Consider the following 15,801-nt stretch of genomic DNA (forward strand, 5'->3'; position numbering starts at 1 on the left):
ATTTCAACAGTTCTTGTTAGACTTTGCTGCAACATGCTCATTTGTTAATGAATGTAATTCAGTTGATAATTCTGCCTCTAACTGCACTTTTTGGTTGTCTCTGCATACTATAAGTACATACTATTAATTACTGGGCATATGGAGGATAGTAGCACAGACTAGCATTTCTCTGAATATCCTAATGAAATTTGGCTGAACTTTTTTTAACACTTTGGAACACCTCAGACCCAGGCTCCCTGCGGTGTATTTCCTTCGGGCCAATCCCCTGTGGTCGTGTCATGGCTAAATGCCATATTCATTTAATGCATACCATCCCCCTGGACGTGAACGTTCCAGAGCTTGCATAACTCTGCCTTGGCCTGTTTTATCATTCATTCAACAGGCCTTTATTTATATATTCTCTTTCTCAGATGATAAATGGCACAAGGAATTTAATTAGAGCTATGGGAGGAGAAGGGGCCTGATGAATCTGATACTGTGTGGCTCTCACACACAAATCAAAGGTGAAAGTGTGTGTGCGTGGGACAGCGGAGCAGGGAGATGTCATTACCACAAATGGCGTGATGTGCCTGTCAGGCGTGGTGGAATTAACTCACTCATTCTGATCTCAACAGCTGAGGGAGCCACTCTGCTCAGGGAAATCACTAATCTGTATGCAGGTCATTTGTGGACACGATAGGAACCGGAGCAGAAAATGATTCCTTACTCACAAAAGCCTGGGCCAGACAATTGACTGTAATGAGTGATATTCCTACTAGTCCTTCAGAAATTTCGTATGGCAATATTTCCACTCTGAAATATTTTTTTTTGAATGAAGCTTTATGAAGGCGAGTACACAGGTGCAAGAAATGTCCCTTGAGGTCACGACACTTTACTGGGTAAAAATAGATTCTTATTTGTGGAAACCCGCCATCAAATGAGATGTTCTTTGAAAGCTGACAAAGCCAGGCTGGTTTTGCATAATAAGTAATACTGATGTAAACTTTATAAGACTACACTGAAATTAAGACATTCTGATGCCCACTTTAAACAAGAGTTCACAAAAATATGAAAGTATTTTCTCACCCTCGTCATTTTTTACATTTTTGTATTTATTTATTTGATAGGGACAATGCTCATCAATCAACAGTCAGACACTGTAAATAAGCCAGAATTTCCATCAGTTGTCATTTTCCAGATTTTAAGGTGGCAACCTAAAAAAATGATCCACAAATAAAACATGTCAATAGAATAAAACCAAGTGAAACATCTCCATGATTAAGTAAGGATTAAAACACACACACACACACACACACACACACACACACACAGTTCTTTCGAAAGAAAAAACAATATAAAAGCACTGTAAAATAACCCCTGTGGTCACTATGAACTGTTATTGTTTGGCAAAAAATAGCATAAATTATTAAAACGCTTTGTTCCACTGAACAAATAGTAGCATATATTGTTGGAACGACATCAGGGTGAGTAAATAATAGCAGAATTTTCACTTTTGGGTCCTTGAAAGTGCGTACATTTTGCATTGACATTTAACTCCTGGCAATAGTAGACCTATAGTAGTCGTTTTTACTGAAATGCAATTGTACGCAATGGTTATTATCCTTTGAATCAACCTCTATATTGAATTCAGCAGCTAATGAATGTGACGAAATACAACCACTGACATAAATGTGTCTGTCAGGACCTCTAAGGTAGGGTAAATTCGTTGTTTTATTTCGTATTCATTAAATAAGTGTTTCCATTTGCAGTGAACCACAAAGCAGGAACCTTGTTTTTATATGCATTCTCCACAGCAGTCCCGACGGATTATCCAGACAAAAACAAGCCTGGTGAAATCAAACTATGGCAGACTGTTAACAACAAAATTATTTCAATGGAAATCCGCAAACTGCCAAGCCTGCTGAGTAAATGTTCGACCTAGTAAAGGCTTGCCTTGCGATAAGGACATCCGGTGGGACACAAACAGACCTGTTGCCACATTCCACCATTTATTTCTTAGTCCGTGGGAATTTTGCACTGGTATGCACGCTTATATACATTTTGCACACTTTTATTGTGTGTTGTGTTTACTAATGTTTTGCCGATGTAATTCCTTGTTTATCACAGCAGTAAAGAATCTTTGAATCTCCCCCGCATCGGCATCAGCTTTGTGATTTAGAGTGCAGACTCGATGCTGTAAAACATTCTTTTTTTTTTCTTTTTTTCTAGTGTTTGATGCTTGCCCGCAGCTTTGAAGCAGCACTCCAAAACCTAATTAATATAACAGATTGTCACAGCACACAGACTGTGACAGTCTGGAACTCTCAAACAACAAGAAAATGTTTACACTCATTTTATTATATGGGATCATTCGTAATCTTTCTGTTGAAAAGAACAAAGTTAATTTTACTTTGTGGCTTATAAAATGGCAACCGATTCACTTTAGACTTCTTTGAACAAACAGACTCTCGCTATTGCCTGTACATTGTTTTTGTCCAGATGTAATGGAATCACCTCACATTAGTTCTGTTTATTCTCAACACATTTTCACTTGGATGGCGATTAGACCTGAAGTGATGTTCTTTTCCGCCTACCTCTGAACTCCCTTTAGCTTCTGGAACAAAAGGTCACAATTATGGCCTGACTGCTCTCATGCCCACTGACTTGTGATAAATGAGACTGGTATTATAATGAAGAGACCCACCTTTGGGGAGAGATAGCAAAAGGTCAAATGACTGTCAGGCCGGTGAAGGTACGTGGAGTTGGAGGGTGACATCCACCATTAATTATGAAGTGGGACAATCAATTTAGAGTCGTAATAAAAGAGGAAGTGCCACTATAACAGAGTTTTCACATTTTTTTGATGTCAAGAACCCCTAAATTTAACGATCCCCTCATAATCCCCCTTCTTCCTAAAATATAATGGAATATACACTCATATTTGCTTGTAAAAATGTATATAAATATATACATTAATGTATGGTTTCATGAGAAATAATAATAATTAAAAGGCGTGTTGTTTGCAAAAAATAAATAATTGGCTGTCCTGTCATTGTTAACTATGCATTAAAGGGTTAATTCAGAGACTGACACAGTCATTATTAATTTAATTTTTTGAGCACAAAAAGTATTTTCGTCACTTCATAACATTAAGATTGAACCACTAGTCACATTAACTGATGATGTCTTTACTACCTGGTAAACTTCTGGGCCTTGAAAGTGGTAATAATGTTGCAGTCCATGGGGGGGTCAGAAAGCTCTCAGATTTCATCAAAAATATCTTAATTTGTGTTCCAAGGATGAGCAATGGTTTTAAAGGGTTGGAACGACATGAGAGTGAGTAATTAATAACAGAATGTTCTTTTTTTTGGGTGAACTAACCCTTTTAGTTGGCAGTGTATCTTTTTTCTACCAACTATTAGAGCAATGTTAGATTATATACGAAAAGAGAATCATTTTATAGCGCTTTTCACAATAAATATTCTAAACGTTCCAAATACTCCAATGTTCCAGACCAGCTTTACAAAGAATATTGCCTTAAATCCCCCAGTGTGCAAGCTGAAGGAAACTAACACGATGAGAAACTCTCCAGAAAGATACAGCACAAATACAAACTCTTCTTCCAATATGTACATTGCAAGCACAGAGAAATGAGCACTTGGAAACAAACATAAGAAATGTTTGTTAATAGAATAAAATAATATTAAATATTCTTAAATGTAGAGTGACATATATGTAATAAAATATTAAATATCAACCTATGAAAATGAATGATTATTTATTTATTGCACTTTTTACTACATTTCCCTCTGTCTGAAAGACTCTGCATCCCCCTCACACCAGCTTTTGACCCCCTGTGGGTCTGCTGACCCCAGTTTGAAAACATCAAGAAACATTCAGAGCTCTTTTTGAATGTATTCAAACAAATATCATCACATTGAGTTTGGTATTCAATATGGTGACATTTTAAGGAAGTCTATGGCATGTAGTGCACAGATGCCCACATTTATCTTGCCCATGGATCATTTACAGAGTTAGCGCAAATCACATTGTTCAGATCTGCGTGGAGGTTTGTGCAGACTTTAGTGGGGTCAGTGCACTTAAAGGCTGGCCGGTTGAAACGGCTGGAGTAAATTAGCTGGATGTTTATAGGGCTGGATTCAGACATCAAAGCTGGAATAGATAATGAGGCCATTAGTCTTCCTACCTCAAATCACTCCGAAGAAGATAGGTCTTTTTCAAATACACATTCACACACACAATGATGCGTAGGCACATATTTTGATTGGACTGCTTCCACAGAATAGTTCTAATCATGGCAAATGTTTGAAATGGAAATTGATTTTGAGCTATTTATGCACCATTTCAGACGCAGTGACTCTTACACCTCAGAGACCCTGTCAAACTTCTGCATTGAAGTTCTGACATAAATTCTGCGTTAGGGATATATTTCAGCGAGACATTTTCAAATAAATAACATTCATTGGTGCTGATTAAATGCATATCCTCTATTAGTCTCTGGTAAACCCTATTATGTCTTTTTCAGCTTTCATTCTGACAGTAAAAAGCATAAGATTCAATGTACCATAATTAATGTATTAATGGTATGATCTGATTTCAAAATTACCCCTTTTTGAAGGCTATTTCAGACTGTAATGGCAAAGAGCGTTTATGAAACAGCTGTTGAGCTTTCAACAAACTCTGGCCTCATTCGGTTTTTGTTTAATTGTTGTTGCCTATAGCCCCTTTTAGTTGTGTTAAAAGGATCTGTCCTTTAAATTTCCTGCTCAGTAAATCAAGACCTCTTGCCCTCAAAACGCACTACTAAAATATATGAAATATCAGATGGCTCTAACCCTGTGGGTTTTAACAAATGTGTTTAGGCATTTTTCCTCACAGGTTGCATGGGTCAGATGCAATATTTAACCATGTGCACAAGGATCCTTTGTGGGTATCTATACAACTGCTGGGATGGTTTATAAAGCCTAAGAAATCCCTGAAAGTTTGTGGACCATGAGGTGTGATTATGTGTCGTTCCCCACATTCAATTCCTGTGGCTCCTACTGCCAGCTTCTACAGTGCCAGAACCTCATAATCCTTGTTAAAGTATCTCAAAGCTGACTCTGACTTCCATCCAAACCACAGTGGGATCGGCGGTGCTCCATCACTGAATACTGAATAATTCTGGCATTAATTTAAGGGCTGGTTCTATGAATTCTGACTGCTACTGTAAGGCTCTGTTTCCACTTAGGAATAAATCACAGTGAGATTGAGTTAAGAGTGCTAAAGAATACCATTAAGGCCAGGATGTATTAGAATGGGTTCAAGTTTCAATATTCAATCAACAAGAATAGCGCCATGTATTTATGGTTCAAAAGTGATCGCTATAAGAGCTTCAATATAGGCTATTATTAAGCCGACATGTCATTCCTCTCCCTTGATACATGGCTTTTTTTTATGTCTACAGGAGTACCAGATTGACATAATTTTTGCGCAGACATGGACGGACAGCCGGCTCAGATATAACAGCACTATGAAAATATTGACTTTGAACAGTAATATGGTTGGACTCATTTGGCTACCGGACACGATCTTCAGAAATTCCAAGAGCGCAGATTCACATTGGATTACTACACCAAATCAGCTACTTAGAATATGGAATGATGGGAAAATACTTTACACTTTGAGGTAAGTCATTTATTTTATAATTATATCTGATAATGAAATGATGAATGATAGGAGTAAGAATATGATATTTTCTTTTTTTATCCAATAAATGAGAAATAAATATGGCTGGTTAGGAAGGTTTTTTAGGTATAGGTCGTAAAGGTTGTAAATATATATACATTTCATTAAATACACAGATCAGGCATAACATTATGACAGGTGAAGTGAATAACACTGATTATGTGTTACCTGTTAGTGGGTGGGATATATTAGGCAGCAAGTGAACATTTTGTCCTCAAAGTTGATTAGATTAGATTAGATTAGATTCAACTTTATTGTCATTACACAAGTACAAGTACAAGGCAACGAAATGCAGTTTAGGTCTAACCAGAAGTGCAATAGCAGCAAGTGCAGGATATACAATGGATGCGTAAGTGCAGGACATGGATATGTACTGAATATGTATAAATATGTATAAATAGAGAGACGTTATTACTATAAACAGAACTGAATTTACAGGTGAATATGTACAGTGAATAAATATACAGATGGCTATTACTATAAACAGAATTTACAGGTGAATATGTACTATGAATACAATATACAGATGGCTATTACTATAAACAGAATTTTACAGATAGAGGTATACAATAATATGCTAGGCTAATATGAGGAATAGCAGTGGATTAGGGTAGTGCAATAAATTATGGACAGAGCTATCCGGAAAAAAAAAGTGTAAAGTGCAGTGGAAAGTGGTTGCATATTACAGTTAGAAGTACAGTGCAAAATGCAAATGTAAACATTGGTACTATAAATACAGTCGGCAGTGCAAATGAGCATAATCCAGTTAAGATATGGCAGTGCAAGATGCATATGTAAACAGTTGTTACTGTGATAAACAGTCGGTAGTGCAAATAACAAAGTGAAGGAAGATGTGAGGTAGGAGAGTTATCAGTTTATGAGGGAAGTGGATCAACGGGGGTTTGAGTTCAATAAAGAGACAGCTCTGGGGAAAAAACTGTTCTTTAGTCTGCTGGTCCTGGTCCGGTGGATCCTGAAACGCCTGCCGGAGGGCAGGAGAGAAAACAGTCTGTGGGCTGGGTGAGAGGAGTCCTTGAGGATGCTGCGAGCTCGATGCAGACAGCGTTTCCTCTGGATGTGTTCGATGGCAGGCAGTGGAGTCCCTGTGATGCGCTGGGCAGTTTTCACCACCCGCTGCAGTGCCTTGCGCTCCGCAACAGAGCAGCTCCCATACCACACTGCCACACAGTTGGTCAGGATGCTTTCTATTGCGCAGCGATAGAAGTTCACCAGGATAGCCGAGGAGAGCTGATTCTTCCTCAGTGTCCTCAGGAAGAAGAGGCGCTGGTGAGCCTTCTTGACCAGGCTGGAGGTGTTGGTCGTCCACGACATGTCCGCCGAGATGTGGATCCCCAGGAACTTGAAACTGGAGACACGTTCAACAGCCATTCCATTGATGTGGATGGTGTCGTGTGTGCCTCTTGACTCCTTCCTGAAGTCCACGATGAGCTCCTTCGTTTTGGTGGTGTTGAGGAGCAGGTTATTATCAGCGCACCATGTGGCCAGGTGCTGGATCTCCCTATAGGCAGTCTCATCGTTGTTGCTGATGAGCCCAATCACCGTAGTGTCGTCCGCAAACTTGACGATGGAATTAGATCCATACACAGGCTTGCAGTCGGCGGTGAAGAGGGAGTAGAGAAACGGGCTTAGCACACAGCCCTGTGGTACACCAGTGTTGAGTGTGATGGATGTGGAGCAGGTGAATCCTGAACGAACATTCTGGGGTCTGTCAGTTAGGAAGTCCAAAATCCAGTTACACATTGAAGTGTTGATGCCCAGGTCTCCAAGTTTGGCTATTAACTTGGATGGGATGACAGTGTTGAATGCTGAGCTGAAGTCAACAAACAGCATGTGTGCATACGTGTTCTTATGGTCCAGATGGGTGAGCACAGAGTGCAGTGCCATGGAAACCGCATCCTCTGTGCTCCTATTGCTGCGGTAGGCAAACTGGTGTGAGTCCAATGTGGATGGTATAGAGTCTTTTAGGTGTTCCAGGACCAGCCGCTCAAAGCACTTCATGACGATGGGTGTGAGTGCTACAGGGCGGTAGTCATTAGGGCACCTCGGGTTAGAGTGTTTCGGCACTGGCACAATGGAAGTGCGTTTAAAGCATGTCGGTACAGCTGCTTGGGCAAGAGACAGGTTGAAAATGTCTGTAAAAACCCCAGCGAGCTGCTCCGCACATGCCCTGAGCACACGTCCAGGGATGTTGTCTGGTCCAGCAGCCTTGTTTGCGCTGATCCAGCTCAGTGCCTTGCAGACATCTGTGGAGGAGAGTGTGATTGGTGGGTGGTCAGCTGAGGGTTTGAGCTTGGTGGCAGTTTCTCTGTTGTCTCTTTCAAAACGAACATAAAAGTAATTTAGCTCGTTCAGGAAGTTGACATCAGTGGCTGCGGGGGTGGAGTGGGTGGGTTTGTAGTCACTGATGGCCTGGATGCCCTGCCACATGCGTCGAGGGTCAGAGTTGGAAAAGTGACCCTCTATCTTTAGCTTGTAGCAGTGCTTGGCCTTTTTGATGCCCCTCTTCAGGTTAGCTCTGGATGTACTGTAGGCTTGTGCATCACCTGATCTGAAGGCAGTATTGCGTGACTTCAGCAGGAGTCGAACTTCCCTGTTCATCCAAGGCTTCTGATTAGGGTATGTGGTGATCTGTTTCTGGGTTGTAACACTGTCGATGGTGGTATTGATATGATCCAATACAGAGGAAGTGAATGAGTCAATGTCCGTGTGAGCGCCACTGGTGGCTTGAGAAGCAAACATACTCCAGTCTGTGTTTAGAAACCTTTCCTGGAGTGTGGAGTCTGCCCCCGCAGGCCACACCTTGATGGTCTTTACTGATGGCTTCACACGGTTGATGAGGGGTGAATATTTGGGTGATAGAAACAAAGAGAGGTGGTCTGACTGTCCCAGGTGGGGGAGGGGTGTCGCAACGTAAGCGCCAGCCATGTTTGTGTAAACATGGTCTAAGGTTTTGTTTCCTCTGGTGTGGCAGGAAACTTGGGTAGCACTGACTTTAGGTTTGAATGATTAAAGTCACCTGCAACAATAAACGCAGCTTCCGGGTGATCAGTCTGTTGTTTACTGATGGCTGCGTGAAGTTCTTTCATAGCAAGCTTGGCATCAGCATCCGGGGGAATATAGGCTGCAGTGATAATAGTGGAGGTGAACTCCCGCGGTAGATAAAACGGTCTACATTTAACCATGAGAAACTCCAGGTTAGCTGAACAATGACTCCCAACAATAGCAGAGTTTGTGCACCAAGCTTTGTTAATATAAATGCACAATCCACCCCCTCTGCTCTTCCCGGAGCCATCTAGTGTTCTATCCGCCCGGAGTGTGTGGCGTCCCGCTAGCTCAATAGCGGTGTCCGGTATTCCGCTGTTTAACCAGGTTTCAGTGAAGATTAGGACGTTACAGTTCAAAAGTTTCTTACTGTGTGTAATGCTGAGTCGAATCTCCTCCATTTTGTTCACTAGCGATCGTACATTGGCAAGGAAAATGCTGGGTAAAGAGAGCCGGTAAGGAGTTAGCCTTAGCTTAGCTCTTAGACCTCCACGCTTACCCCGCCTTTGTTTACGATCACAGCGCTGCCTTCTAGCACTTCCGCCCGGCCGGGCAGAGCGCATCGCCTCGGGCGTCCTAGCGATCTCAGGAAGGAGTTGAAATTCGCAAACCAATATCCAAAAGCTCACAACGGGTGTACGATGTAAAAGCACAACTGTTCTGTACGAACAGACCCGAGATGAACAAGAAAAATACCGCAAAATTGCAGAATCTGGAGAGACGCTGAGCCTCGCGATCTACTCGCGCCGCCATCTTGGTCTACAATTGCTTTTTGATGTGTTAAAAGCAGGAAAAATGGGCAAGTGTAAGGATTGGAGCGAATTTGACAAGGGCCAAATTGTAATGGTTAGAAGACTGGGTAAGAGCATCTCCAAAACTGTAGCTCTTGTGGGGTGTTCCTGGTCTGCAGTGGTCAGTATCTATCAAAAATGCTCCAAGGAAGGAACAGTGGTGAACCGGCAACAGACTCAAGGGCAGCCAAGGCTCATTGATGCACGTGGGGAGCGAAGGCTGGCATGGTGGTCAAACAGACAAGATACTGTAGCTCAAATTGCTCAAGAAGTTAATGCTGGTTCTGATAGAAAGGTGTCAGAATACACCGTGCATTGCAGTTGGTTGTGTATGGGGCTGCATAGCTGCTGACCAGTCAGGGTGCCGCTGCTGACCCCTGTTCACCGCCAAAGGCACGTGAGCATCAGAACTGGACCACGGAGCAATGAAAGAAGGATGCCTGTTCAGATGAATCATGTTTTCTTTTACATCACATGGATGGCCGCATGCGTGTGAGCTGCTTACCTGGGAAACACATGGCACCAGGATGCACTATGGGAAGAGTGCATCCATGTGGATGTTACTTTGACACGTACCACCTACCTAAGAATTGTTGCAGACCATGTACACCCTTTCATGGAAACGGTATTCCCTGGTGGCTGTGGCCACTTTCAGCAGGATGATGCGCCCTGCCACAAAGTAAAAATTGTTCAGGAAGGGTTTGAGGAGCCCAACAACGAGTTTGAGGTGTTGACTTGGCCTCCAAATTGAAATCCAATCAAGCATCTGTGGGATGTGCTGAACAAACAAGTCCGATCCATGGAGGCCCCACCTCGCAACTTACAGGACTTAACGGATCTGCTGCTAACATCTTGGTGCCAGATACCACACCACACCTTCAGGGGTGTTTTGGCAAAAAAAGAGGGACCAACACAATATTAGGATATAATGTTATGCCTGATCGGTGTGTATATATATTATGTAATTTATCAGTTGCTTTATATAATTATGGCACTTGAGCACACAAAATGTGCACCATTTTTTTTCTTAGAAATTTGAAATAAAAAGCATTTCCTTGACTTTGAAACATGAAACTCTTAACATGAACCGCTACATCAGTGAAAGTGGGTTGCTGATTTTAAATGACTTTATTGAAAATGTTTTTTATTCACTACTTTTCACCATTGCAACCTACTGTCGGCTGTGTCAGTTCATATAGAATCACCCTGACATGGCCATCAGAAGAAAGAAAGTAGATGTTTAAGACCCACAAGCTTTTGACAAGGTCATAACAGAACTGTATAAAATGTATGAAAGAGAAAACAGGATGTAATAATAAAGTAGGCACGGCAGCAGGTCAGTAGTCAGTGTCAATGGTCTAATTTCATGTTTCTTGCACTTTCTTGAAGTAAGGGGGTAAAGTACTTGAATAATTCTGTGTAATACTTAAGTATTATTTTTTGAATTGTGTTAAATTTACAAGTTATATATGAGAGAGAGAGAGAGAGAGAGAGAGAGAGAGAGAGAGAGAGAGAGAGAGAGAGAGAGAGAGAGAGAGAGAGAGAGAGAGAGAGAGAGAGAGAGAGAGAGAGAGAGAGAGAGAGAGAGAGAGAGAGAGAGAGAGAGAGAGATTGCACTTACAGTGGAGACCCAACAGGCAAGATAGCTGGAGGGAATTGTCAAGATGTTTAATTTAATTTTTTCAAGTGTTTAAACAAACAAATAATTGTTTAAGTGTATGATGATACAAGTTATATGACAGTGAATTGTAAGGTAATATATTTAGCTGGATGATCTAAAGCCTCTGCAAGATGTCCAATGCCTTTAATCAGTTTGACTGAGGGTACCCAGACTGTCCCTTTGCAGATGTCACTTTGACATTTTTAGGTGCCTCTATTTCAGATTAGGTCATCTCTTTCACAGTCCTTGATGGAACATCAATAGCTGGGATGAATTAAGGTCCATGGTCACACATTTATGCCGCTTTCCAGAGGTAAAAAGTCACAGAAGTCACTGTCAAAAGCACTTTGTCAAAGAGTATTCTCTGAGACAGCAACACACAGTGTTAAGCTCTGATAAGTAATATTTATATTTAATGGATTTGAGTTGTCTGTGTTATGATTGGAACATTAAAGACCACTGGATATGTGACCAAATAGCAACCAGTCCTCTATTTTCAAAACTCTCAGTGCATGACATCAGCCCGTCTTCTGAGTTAGAGCTCCACACCGCCTTTCTGGTCTGGTGTGACGCCAGTGTCTGTGATGTTGAGATGTGATGACACTCGTTCATATCTAACTAGCCCAGTTTGGTTCAGTGCTTGTATTTGTGACGGATCTATTCAGTAAGACTGTAGGCTAGGTTTGACCCAAAATTAGACCAGAAAATAATGTAAATAGATTGTATGTGTTTAATTTATATATATATATTATTATCTGTAAGAATCTATTATAATACTTAAATTGTTCTACTTAACTCTTTCCCTGCCATTGGCAGAATTTTCAGACTTTCCGTGTTTTCACTGTTATACGGTAGGGCCGCTATGACACATCTTCTGAAAGAGTACTTAATCTCCTGATCAAAGCACATGCGAAGAAGATGCAGAAACAAGTGATATCATATGTAATCATATGAATATGTAAAATAACATGATCATCAACATTAAATAGCATATAAATCAAAACTGCCTAATGTTACTAAATGAAATGTCGACCCAGGATGATCTATAGCAGTGGTTCCCAACCTGTGGTCCCATAGGGGGGGCCAGAGTTCGCAGGGGATGCGCAAGAGTTTATATGCTTTGAGGTCAAATATGGATATGAAAAACCTTTCCGTATATTTTCTAGGAATGCTCCAAATGATCGTCCACTTATCTGAAAATGTTGACAATTACTTCCTTTGATTCTAGACGTGGTCTCTCAGCTTGCCGATCACATAAAACGATCACATTTTAATGACGCAAAAGACGCGAGCTTGCTCACACCAACAGTGAGAGCTGCGGCAAAAATGAAAAGATCAGCAGCGGCTGCGTCTCCGTGTGTATGGTTCAAACTACTTTATTAAAAAATCCAGAATTCTTCCACTCTCTTCTGAACTCTTTCCCTCACACGGTAGCGCGTTATCCTCATCAGAGCTTCAGGTGAAGGGTTGGCAGTCGAGATGCACCGGTATACCGACCATCAGTCAGAACCGGCCAGTTCCGTTTTTTTGTTTGTATTTCGCCCTGCACACAAAATGCATTGCAATCGTTTCTCAAAATGTAATTTGTGTGGACAGCGTTAACCGAGGCCAGAGACGGGACACGCTGAAGACGGATGCAAAGAGAAGAGCAGAGAAAATACTGTCCCAGGCAGAGCAAGCTCAGTGTTGCGATGCCCGGAATATTGGAAGAAAATTCTACACATTAAATTATAGTGGGGGCTTATATGACTGCATTTCTGAAGGGAAAGGACTGGCTTCACACAATTTTCGATTACATTTTTCTTTTAATCTTACCTCCGTATGATGCCTATTAAAGTAGTGTTTATATATAAGCACAGCACTGGTGCTGCTTTGTTTCCAGAGGTAACCAAGGAAACTCTATACACTGCAAAAATGCTTTTCTTATTTAGTATTTTTGTCTTGTTTCCAGCCTAAATATATAAGAATTCTTAAATCAAGATGCATTTACTAGATAAGTAAAATTACATAAGATATTTTATCTTGTTTTCTGGAAAGTAAAATTATCTGCCAGTGGTGCAAATTGTTTCTGTCCCAAACAGAAACAATCTCTATAAGAAACGGGTCCTCAGCTTTTCTTATATGTATGGAGGGGGGGCTTCATGGACAAAAGGTTGGGAACCACTATAGCTGAGCTATAGGACTGTGCACGCATTAGAGGTGTTGATGGAATCAATCTACTCCATCTATGTTTTGATCATCTTTCTGAATCTAGGTGTAGTCTTTGACAAAAACGTGATTTTCCTAGCTTTTTGCTCAAAATGTTGCTTTTTTATGAATCTTACCCAAATTCGAGTGTTGAAAAAAAACAATGCATGAAGCTAGAATAAAATATTTTTTTGTTTGTTTGCTTAAAAGAAGAGGGCATGTTCTTTCTTTTGATATATTGCATGTTCATCATACAACAAAATATTCTGGGGGGCATTACATTTTTGTGAAAATTATAAAAAAAATGCTTGTGGTGACTGGCAACTAAAAAAAAAAAAAAAAGAACACTGTCGGGGGAAAGAGTTAAAGGGTTAGTTCACCCCAAAAAAAAATTATCTCATTAATTAATCACCTTCATGTAGTTCCAAACCCATAAGACTTTCGTTCATCTTCTTAACACAAATCAAGATATTTATTATAAAATCTGAGCGATTTCTGTCTTCATTTACAGCTACGCAACTGACATTTTGACACTTCAAAAAGTTCATAGAGTTAAAAAAAACTAATCCATATGATTTGAGCGGTTTAGTCCAAATAATTTGAAGAGACATGAACACTTTATACGCTGAACACATTTAATTCTGGCTTTTATTTACATATAAACATTCATCAATGCACACATCAGTTATGGTAAACGGAAGCTCAAGCATGTTTGTTTGATGTGCGAGTTACGCATCACGTTTGAGCTCTGGAGATTAATTCTCGTGTTACGCATTACATTTGAGCTTCTGAAGGAACCAATGAGGTTTATTCTTGTGTGTTAAGCAGCACATTTGAGCTTCCGCAAGAACCAATGAGCATCATTCTTGTGTAAATCCATCTGTTTATCATGTAAAGTGATTGTTTCTCTTCAGAAAATTTTTACTAAACCACTCAATTCATTGGGATTAGTTTTACAATCTCTTCACAAACTTTTTGAAGCGTAGCTGTCAACAGAGGGACAGAAAAAAAACAGTTTTCAGTCAAATATCTTCATTTGTGTTCAGAAGATGAGCAGAAGTCTGCAATAGTATTAAGAAGAAGAACAAATACCATAAAAGGGCATATCTGAAACCATAAAAGTTTTTTCTTTCTCCTTTTTTTTAATAAAACACCAGGGAGAGAGAGAATGTGCTAACACCACTGTAGATATTACTAATGAGAGCAGTAATGTGAATTACAGTATATGCCTCTGGCACTTCTCGTTATAAATACATATGTATCATCACAGCAGACTGGGGTGCACATGAGAAAGCATCATTTGCTTATAGCAAACTAACTGTTGTGAATGTAAGCAAATGGTTCACACATTTTCTTTAGTATCACCCCAGTGTCGGCTACACCAAGAGAGCCCAAAGCTGCTAGTTAACAAGTTACAAAATGCATAAAATCTTTTTCTTTTTTTCCCCCATTTGAATAGCAGTGTCAAGTTAAGGATTCCAACTTTGATTTGAAGAGAAAAGTGGAATTGTAAACCATATGGGTCTGTCACATGAAACTTGTCTACTTTTGTCTTTCATAAGTCAGAAACTGCTGCAGTTTTCCAAATATAGTCAGATGAGTGGGTGTCCACTGAAGACGGCTCTGCCCTAGTTATTCCAATCGGGACATCCAAACACACACTGCTACGTTGCTTGTCATGTCCTTTTCAAGCTGTCCCATCAGAAAAGCTCACCCCAATGAGAACAACAGCAAGATCAAGACCTTGTCTGCTTAGGTACAATCATGATTTAAAGGCCATGTGTTCAAATAAATATACTGAAAGAAAGTTGGCATTAACTTGGCAAAGAACAATGAAGCACTTTTTCAAGAGTGAGGGTCAAGTCTGATGTTCAGTACAAAAACATGCATGAATGCTTTAATATTGCTTTACAAAGATGTTCATATTGAGTTATTCAAATGTTTGTTTGTTTTTTAGAAAATTACAAATGTTTACCAAGGCTGCATTTATTTGATCAAAAATACACTCAAATAATAATATTGTAAAATAGTATTACAATTTACTAAAACCGTTTTCTATTTTAATATGTAAAATGAAATTTATTCCGATAATACATTTTCAGTGTTACATGATCCTTTAAATATCATTTTAATATGCTGATTTGGTGCTCATGTAACAGTTTACAATATCATCCATGTTGAAAATAGTGCTGCTCAATGTTTTTGTAGGTACGCAGTGATACATATTTTTACTAGAGAGAACTGCATTTGACATTGAATCTTTTTTTAATTTCTTGATGGATATATAAAAATCGTATTTACCCAAAACTTTTGAAAAGTTTACAATTTTTAGAAAACGTTTCCCAGCTGAAAAATGACGTACTATTAAATGTA

At 39.9% G+C, this 15,801-nt stretch overlaps 1 protein-coding gene across 2 annotated transcripts in view; it reads left to right on the forward strand.

Moving 5' to 3' along the window:
- The window catches only part of gabrg3 (gamma-aminobutyric acid type A receptor subunit gamma3), a gene marked incomplete at its 5' end in the record, with an annotated part of 197,196 nt that overhangs the window by 132,982 nt on the left and 48,413 nt on the right, over positions 1-15,801 (forward strand). For both annotated transcript variants that reach the window (XM_079840551.1, XM_079840550.1), the window contains one exon: positions 5,447-5,667. In XM_079840551.1, coding sequence (XP_079696677.1) covers positions 5,447-5,667 — 221 coding nt within the window. The remainder of the gene's footprint in view (positions 1-5,446; positions 5,668-15,801) is intronic.

The sequence above is a fragment of the Gobio gobio genome (assembly GCF_949357685.1).
Source record: "Gobio gobio genome assembly, chromosome: 17".
Taxonomy (NCBI): Eukaryota; Metazoa; Chordata; class Actinopteri; order Cypriniformes; family Gobionidae; genus Gobio; species Gobio gobio.